The following is a 9,658-nucleotide window of genomic DNA, read 5'->3' on the forward strand; positions in this document are numbered from 1 at the left end:
GAATTTCTTCAACAAGTTTCTCTTGACAAAGGTTTTTTATTATGTAGGTTATCATACATGCTATGTTGTTGAGTTGTGGATTTTTTGTATGAAAAAGGTGAGGGTATTTATGACTTTCATCTTCTTCATAGCAGGTGAAACCTTCGTTACTAAAACTCCATGTGTCATGGGGTTTATCTTCTTTAAATTGTCTTTCTAAAAAGGATATTTGTTTTTCTACCCTACTCTGAAGGTCAGAAAAGCTATCCAGAATTTTCTGCAATCTAAGTGTTACACTATCTCCACTCATCTTGCCATAAATTTGAGGTTTTTCTGAAATAGTTTAACCATTTGTCTATATTCTTTAGACAGTTGTTCATCTATATTTTTATAGAAATTTTCTATATCTCTAAACCATCTAATCTGCATCTTATGAAGATTAAGTTTGGCTAGGTTTGGAAAAAAGCTAATCGGGCTACGAATTAACTTTCTATTTGGACTTATTATCCAATTCATATTTTTTATCTTCTAATTTTCTCAACTGCACCAAAATGCACCAAAATTCAACTTTAGGAAATCTATTTCCCACCATTATACCTGACCCATTTGGTTGAGACATAAAATCATTTAGGCCCCGTTTGAATTAATTTATTTTTTAGCTTATGCAAATATCTTATGCAATATAAATTAGGTTTTATGTTATTTTATAAGTTCACACTAGTGAAAATTGTATTTTTATAAGCTATTTTATCATAAATTACCTTGACAAATCTAATAATCCAAACAACGCCTTATTCTCCTTATTAAATAAGGGGGAACTCTTTTTTGTATTTATTTCAAAAGGAAAAATAAACAAATCTAATAGACATCATACAGTAAAGTCTTACAACCAAAAAAATACATCAAGTCTTACAAAACGTAAAAGGAGTTTATAGACATGAATTTTATTAATTTGTATTAACAAAAAAAAAACAAAAAAACAATGAAATCAACGTAACTCTACAAGGATATTATACAAAATTCAAAACAAGCTACATCACTGCATCATTATTGTGAATTCATCAAAGCTAAGCAAACCATCACCATTCAAATCAAAATGCTTAATCATAGCTTTACATTCATCAATTGACTTAGATTCCCCCATCTTCTTAAGCATCCTCTTCAAACTCTTTGGAGTTATAAAACCACAATTTTCACTATCATACATCTCAAATGCTTCTCTCAAATCCTTCAACTTTTGTTCCTCTCCACCTTCCTCCATCAAACAAATCAAATCCTCCAAACTCAAATAACCATCACCATCTGAATCCATTGCTTCAATAGCCATTTCAACTTCTTTCAACAAAAGCTCTTCTCCCATTACTCTTAGCTTATGTCTTAGCTCTGTTGGTGAAACCTTTCTATCACCATCTTCATCAAAATATCTAAGAACATGCTCGAATCCCGCATTCTTCATCATCTCACAATAAAATAGGATCGTTGTAAATCGGATATTCTTCCGATACAACGGTGTAGAGACTAATCTACCGAGCCGAATAAAACGATGAAACTCTTGACTCTCCCTCGGTAGTTTATAAACTTGTAGATGTAAATTATGGAAAAGTGTGAGGTGTTGTATATTATGGTTTTTTTGGCTACGGTTATGAAGTATGAAGTATTGTTTATGAAGCGATGTTGAAAGCATTTGAATCTTAAGTTTCTTATATATAGTTTGGTTTGGATGTCGGTTTAGTATAAGTAGCGTGTTCCAGTTGTGTTGAAAATGAAGTTAATAGTTAAATAAACAAATAGGAAGTTGCTTGGAATGTTCCAAAGGATATCTTAATTAAAATGCTTTTATGGAGGCCAGGAAAGATAGGATTTTGCTAATTTATCTCATGATAATTTGGAACATTTACCTTTCCAAATTATAAGGGAAAATAAAAAAATCACACTTATTAAGAAAAAGTAAAATATGAAAATTTGAAGTATATTTTTGTGGGTTTTCCTTAGAATAAGTTGCATAGGAAGATGTAATTGATTGTTATTTATTGAAAAAATGAGAGAGAAGAAATTAAATGCAATTTGCATTTAATTTTATGAAAATAAGAAAAAAAGTTGAAAATGATTTTTTCTCTTATAATTTGGGACAAAAAAAGAGTTTTTTTGGGACGGAGGAAGTATCAACTAATAAGAATAAATTATATGTATGTGAAATAAAAATTGGTTACAAGTTAATTGTGAATATCACATTTACACTGTGTTTAGATGATCAAAGACATAAGAAAGAGACAAATAGTGAAGAGAGGAGAGAGAGAGAGAGAGAGAGAGAGAGAGAGAGAGAGAGAGAGAGAGAGAGAGAGAGAGAGAGAGAGAGAGAGAGAGAGAGAGAGAGAGAGAGAGAGAGAGAGAGAGAGAGATAAGAGAGAAGTTGAGTGAAAATTCTTTATTGTTTGAATGAATAGAAATGGAGAAGAGGATGAGTAGAAATATGGATAGAGAGAAATTAATAAAAATGATAAAAGACAAATTTATCCTTCTTATTTAAAATTAAATATAGTTGATTATTACCTAACTCTCAACACCTATACTTTCATGTTCATACCTTGTACAATAACAGGATGCAGGCAATAACAACAGAATGTCAGATAAATCAAATGACAATTACAACAATAAGATAAGAGTGAATATGAAATTTATTACCTGATTGATATGTGCAAAATAGAGGGGTGAAGATGAAGTTTCTGCTATACCAACAAAGAGTTGTGAGGAACTGCTATATGAAGGTGGAGGAAAAAAAAGAGAGGGAAAGTTCACAAATTGCTGCCAAAGAGGAGAAGGGTATCGTGGGAAAGATGCAATTTTTCACTCCCTCAAACACAAATCTTGCCTCATCAGGAGAGATTTATTTTTACATGGGACCCACCTAAAAAACTTCTCTCTCTCTCTCTCCCCCTTTATTTCTCTCTTCATCCAAGCTGAATAAATGCCTTGTTTCTTTGCTATTTTTCTCTTCCTAATTTCTCTCTTTCATAAATCTATCGAAACAAACACGGTGTAAAGTATCAAGTGTAGCAAAACTGACTTCCGAATCAGATTAAACTGGTGATGTAAACGAAAAAAAATAGGCCATTTAATTTTGTTTGTTGACTGGCGATATTAGGTCAAACAATAATCAAAAGTAATACTCTCTCCGTCCTCTAATATGCCTAGTTGAAATTTTTTACGCATATTAAGAAAAGTTGACAGTGTAATAAATGTGTACTTATTTGTATTACAATTACTAAATTATCATTTCTGAAAAAATATATTTGTAGTTGTCGTATTATAATACAAAGTAGGGTTATGTTTGAAAAAATAATAATAAATGTATATAGGAATTGAAAATAAGTTTATATTTAGTAATAAATTTTATGTTTGGAAGGGTACTTATAATTAGGGACAGAGGAAGTATATCGGTGATTACTAGTGTACTACTCCCTCCGTCCCAAAATTTTAGTCTTTTTGGAGTTTTGTACGGAGATTAAAAAATGATAAGTAAAATTATTTTTACCTTTACTTTATTAAGAAAGAGAAAATATATTTAATTAATGTTTTAACTTTTATAAAAATACAAATCGTAAAGTATCACTAAATATGCATTAATTTCTTAAAAACACTAAAGTTTTGAGAAATATTTGGACGGAGGCAGTACTATTTTTGGACACAATTATTGATAAGATAACACTAAACTGTTATTGCATCCGTGTGGGAAACGTGACGACAAAGTGTGGGAAACATGACGACAAAGTTGGAATCTCGGGTCAAATGTTCAACAATGTTCCTTAATTTGCCGTACTAACATGTTGTTTGTACTTTATAATTTTTTTTTTTTCAGGGAAAAAATTATTTTATTCAAACAAGACTAGGAGATACATTGCCTTTAGGCTTAATTGCTATATTAGTCCCTTAAAAACATTTTAGGTTTCACAATGATCCCTAAAAAAAAAAAAGATTCAGATTGGTCCCTTAAAGATACATCTGTTAGTCATAATGGTCATTTCCATCAATTTTTTGAAAAAAACGTTAAGTCCACTATTACTAATGGTGTACCATCAACATACAATTTTTTCCTTCCTTCATCTTCTTCAGACAAACTCAAAATATAAACATCAACCCAAAAATTCAAATCCAAACACACATAATTTTATTTATGGTTGGATTATGCAGTTTTATTAGATCCAAACACACATAATTTTATTAGATCTCACCCACCGTTTCACTCTGGATTAGTCAAACCACCATAGCCAACCCCAAATTCTCCGGCAATGACACCGGTTGAATTGACCAAAATATGAACCAGTGAGTTGGAGGCTTGTTCAGCGGAGTGGCTTGATTGGGGCGGCGACAAAATATTTATGGTTGGAGCTGGAAGTATAGAAGATGCAAAATTAAATAGAAGATGATTGCAAAATTAAATTATGGTTGGATCTGATTAACATACTAATTAGTAATTAAATTATTGATGGTTGCGTAAGCTCATATGGCTTGATTCATACATGAGAGAAGGAAGGAAGGGTGTAGACTATAGATTATATTTGGGTGAGATTTGGGAATTTATTTTATTTTTTTGTTCTTTCTGGGTTTGTTTTTTTTAGGAGAGATATGGGTTGTTTGATGCAGATGATGATGATGATGAAGAAAAGTTGAATAGTATAAAGTGTTGGTAGTTCACAGTAATATACAGGGCACCTCAAAGATCCAATGGTGATTTTTTTGTTTTCAAAAATCAAATGGTTAAAATTAAAAAAATTAATGAGGTCTATGGTGGACCATCTATAATATTGGTCCACCTGAGACATTTAGAGTTAAAAGATAACGGAAAGGACCATAATGACTAACAGATGTATCTTTAAGGGACCAATCCGGACATTTTTTTTTAAGAGATCATTATGAAACCTAAAATGTCTTTAAGGGACCAATATAGCAATTAAGCCTTGCCTTTATCTTTTTGGATAACAAGCCTAATACAATAGGGTATGTCATTAGTCCAATCTTTGTTGGGCTCAAATTCGGCCCATTTTGCCATTTCATGGACAGCCTGGTTTGCCTTTCTTTGCACCCAGCCAATGTTAGATCCAGGATTCTAAGAGCTTGCAGCGCCGAACTGCTTTCCCCCAGCTGCGACGAATCTCGTTGTTACCCTGTACAACTCTGACGATAATTTGCGAATCAAGCTCGAAGAAGACGTTTCGTTCGCCTATATTTCCCATCCACTCTATCGCGTCGTTTAAACCCATGGCTTCTCCCGTAATGATATCTGCAATCCCTTTGTGTGACCTAGTTGCAACTCCGACGACGCTTTCATCCGACCTTCTTAGGACCAAACCCGTCGAACAATGGCCATCACTGCTTAGGTGAGCATCCACATTGATCTTCAGGATGTCCCTAAGTGGTGGACTCCAGCTAGTGTCGTTCCTACAAGCGCTCGATTTCACATGAGGATCGCGGATTTTCTGTTCAAAGCCATGAAGTTGGTACTCTTGAAGCTGTTTGAAAGCCATTGAGCTGATCTCTTGAGGAGGTAAGTGTTTTTCCTGAAAGATAAGCATATTTCTTGCATACCATATACCATAGATGATAGCTGTGATTTTCTCTACGCATTCCTTATTAGTGTTGTTCATCATATAATTGATCCAATCGTGTAGGTCAGTAAGCTGATTTTGCCCTAGATTTAGAGTCAGAGATGAGGCAAACCAGACTTGTTTTGCCCACTCACTATCTAAAAACACATGGTGAGTAGTTTCCGAGGTATTTGAGCAACATGGGCATAGTGGGTCACATCTTACCCCTCTTTTGAACAAATTATTTTTGACTGGTAGGGCGTTATTAAGAGCTCTCCATAGGAGGTGACTGTGCTTAGGGGGCACATTTATTTTCCAAATAGCTTTCCATATATCCTGAGAGTTATTAGAAGTAGTAGCATTTGATAGATTACCCTATTCCATGATGGCATGATAGCCAGTTTTAACTGAATATTGGTCATCTTGTGTGCTGTCCCAAGTGAGAGTATCAGGTTGAGATTTGTCAATAATAGGGATGTTAAGAATCATTTGGGCCTCATAGGGATGGAAGACTTGATTGATGATATCCTCATTCCATACTACTAAAACAACACATATTATATTCTTCCAAAAGAGACACATATTATATCTAAGGGGAAATAACAATTTTAGTCTCTGTGTGCAACTCGTTCTTATTTTGGTCCCTCACTGAGGAAAAACTACTAAGTAATCTTTAAATCTGCATTTTGTTAGTAGTTTAGTCGATGTTGTTATATTTGGCTGTTAACTCAACAAAAAAGCTGACATGATATTTTTATGGACACACATCATCTTGCTGAGTTGGCATGAGGGAAAGGGAAACAACCATTTTGGTCCCTGAATGTGCAACTCGCTGTCATTATGTTCCCTGACTCAAGAAAAAATACAAAATAGTCTCTGACCCTGCAATTCGTTAGTCATTTTGGTCTCTGGCGTTAAAAATTGTTAACTTTATAAAAAAACTGATGTGACATTTTTTAGGGACACGTGTCATATAGATTTAACATATTTGTGTGACAACTGGATGGATGATGTGACGAGGGATTAAAATGACATTACTTTTTATTTTCTCTTCATTTCTTTATCTTCTTCCTCTCATTCTTCTTCATTTTCTTCATGCAATTATGAATAAAGCCCATAATTTTAAACCCAATTTTTAAAGAAAAAATCATTGGCACCTATTCATTTACCTAAAAATCAGATCGAGTTCAACTCGTTTAAAGTTCACAAACAGTTTGGTTCGACTCGTTAAGCTTGGTTCATTTTCAACTCCAAACTCAACTCGTGACTAGTTCTATACAATTTTTTTCTAACTCGAACTCAACTCCATTTGAGTTCACATACAACTCAGTGCGGCTCGTTTGCAACGAGGTGTCGTGTCCCCAGCACAACCTTCCGCATCACCTGCAAACCCCAACCAGGGTGGTGCGTTTCGTTAACCGGCGACGATGACGGTGCCGTAACTCTTCTCCACTCGTGACTCTGTTGTTTGTGTCTCCGTTGTTGTTGTTGTTGTTGTTGTTGTTGTTGTTCTTCTTCTTCTTCTTCTTCTTTGATGAGGTTGCTCATGGACTTGCTCCCTTCACCTCCGGCAACGGTGCTAACTTGTTCCTATGTTCATCGTTGTTTGCAATCTAGTGACTGTTGGTGGTTGTTTCGGTGGTTTTGAGGTTTGGGTTGCCTTCAATGCGTAGACGGTGCCACTGAATATCTATATCAGTACTCGAGATTGATTCAGAATATTTATGATATCCTCTCCATCGTTCTCTTTGACGCTGAATTGTATGGATCGAAAAAGTCTTTGATGTTTGCTCTTTGTTGTGTCTTTTCACAGGAGTTGTTAGTACGTGACGGTCGGTTCATTCGTCATCTTGAAATGTGATGCTATTTGGGTTATTCATCATCCTCATTGTTAGATGTTGGAATGCTCGACTCGAAAATGTCGTTTTGCTTGCTACGTTTGTTGTAGGGTTTGTTGGTTCTTGGATCAGTTTCATGTTAATGATTCCCCAATTCACCAAAAATGCACACATTTAATTAGACTCTTAGGCTTAACTAAAAGTTGGATATGTTGCAATTGTTTGAGTTGCATATGAAAGATCAGATAACATTTCTTTTTTCTATGGATTTCATCTACTGACGATAATTTTGTTTGAGTGGTGTGAGATACCAAACAGTGGCGGAGCCCCTCAGGAGCTGGGCAGGGTAATGGCCCGCCCCAATTTTTTTTATTTTTTTCATAGGTATACTATTTAGCGGGGGTTTCTAACCTCTGGTTTTTGGACGACCCACAGTTCTGTAACAACTTTCTATTTTTGGGGGTTTCAAACACCCTCTATTTGGAATTGTACATTCTTATTTAGAGGTTATTAATAAGTCTTATATCCTTTCTAATTTACTTTTTGAAGGTTCCCTTTAAATGTTTTGTTGTTTAATAATTTATAGATGTTTTAAAATGTACAATTTATTTTGTCAAAGTATTAAAAAAAAAAATTTGAGAAAAAAGTACTCAAATTTTTATTGAAAATAGGATTTTAGTGTATAAAAATTCATGTTTGATCAATCGTTTGTTAAATAATTTTAATTATAAATATAAATATAAGAACTAAATAAAAAGTATCAGGTTTACTCATGAATTGACATAAAATATATTTAAAAAAATATATTTATTAAAATTGGTAATGGTTCATCTTTTGACCATTTTGAGATATTCATATTAGACACACCCTCAATATAATATGTTATTTTCTAAGTTTTTTTTTCTTCAGAATATTCGATTTATATTTATAGCGGCACTCTCAAACTTTTTGGGTTAGCTCTGCCACTTATACTAAATAGGGACGGACATAAGAAGGAGGTTATGTGGGCTTGTGCCCCCACTTTCATTTGGATTATTTTAAGTAGTAGTACTATACATATGCTACATTATATATAAAATAAATTATTAGTAGGTAAATTTGCTAGTAGCCCACACTTACTTTTTTGTGTATCTTGTTTAAGTCCGAGACATTCATTTTTTGTGCTCCCTCCGTCCCATAATGAGTGAGCTAGTTGAAGATTAATATTTTTAATTGTATAATAGTAAAAATTATAAAAATATGATATTTTGAAAATACTCACTGAGATGAATTCAACATCTTATATACTAATATTTATTTTTATTTATTAGTAGAAAAATAGGGTCAAAGTAAAATATGTGAATAGTATATATAGTCAAAATGACTCACTCATTTTGGGACAGAGGGAGTATTTGATAATGAGAGATTGATTTGTTTAACATAATTTTATATTTCTGAGTTTTCTCCAATTGAACTATTGGCACTGGATGGTTTCTTGGATGTATGATCTTACAAAGAATTTTCAGAATTAGGGGGGATTGGCAACCTCTATAAAGCTAGTAGAGACCAGAAAACATGTTGTGTATTCGTTGATATATTTACTTTTAGAATTATCTTTGATATTATCAGTGACAACTACAACAGCTGAAAGATCATTCTCTGCAATGAATTTTATCTAGAATTGGATGTGGAATTGCATGGGAGATGACTGGTTATATAATTGTGTAGTTACTTATATTGAGAGAGATATTTTTATTGATGCTGAAAAAGAGAAAATTATTCAATGTTTCAAGAATATGGAAGGTCATAGAGAACAATTATGATGTATTTTTATGCTTGTCCCAACCTTAATTATAAGCAAATTTCTATTTTTTATTTCATTGAATAACTAATGCTTTTTAATTTCTCAATGAATCTAAAAAAGTACTAACAATTTGCTAATAATTAAAGCCGGAGAAAATATCTATTTAATGATGCAATTTTATAGCGACCCCACTGCACAAAACTTTTGGATACGTCCCGTAAATATTGATACATCTTTTATTCGAAATCCAAATATTATTTCACTAACTTTTTGAAGTCCTAGTCCCTTCCGCTAGATCTAACACATGTTGATAAAATCATCTAGTTTTACTAAACATAAACTCAATAAACTCCATAAGTTTATACACATGAATTGTATTTGTAAATTGTATGTAACAAAAAATCAATAAAATCAAACCTAGCTACTCTACGGATGATATTACACACAAATGACTCAAATTCAAAACTTATACTGTA

The 9,658-nt window shown here is 33.1% G+C and overlaps 1 protein-coding gene across 1 annotated transcript; it reads right to left on the reverse strand.

Moving 5' to 3' along the window:
- Positions 1–770: 770 nt before the first annotated feature.
- Positions 771–1,649, reverse strand: LOC123897005 (calcium-binding protein CML38-like). Its single transcript, XM_045947482.1, has one exon. It carries the CDS (start codon positions 1,436–1,438, stop codon positions 1,016–1,018), a length of 423 nt encoding a protein of 140 aa, XP_045803438.1. The 5' UTR covers positions 1,439–1,649; the 3' UTR covers positions 771–1,015.
- Positions 1,650–9,658: the final 8,009 nt, after the last annotated feature.

This window comes from Trifolium pratense, linkage group LG7 (assembly GCF_020283565.1).
Source record: "Trifolium pratense cultivar HEN17-A07 linkage group LG7, ARS_RC_1.1, whole genome shotgun sequence".
In the NCBI taxonomy this organism is placed as follows: Eukaryota; Viridiplantae; Streptophyta; class Magnoliopsida; order Fabales; family Fabaceae; genus Trifolium; species Trifolium pratense.

What these genes read in the sequence shown, in the direction of transcription:
- LOC123897005 (XM_045947482.1), bottom strand. Translation starts at nt 1,438, where the DNA reads ATGATGAAGAATGCGGGATTCGAGCATGTTCTTAGATATTTTGATGAA.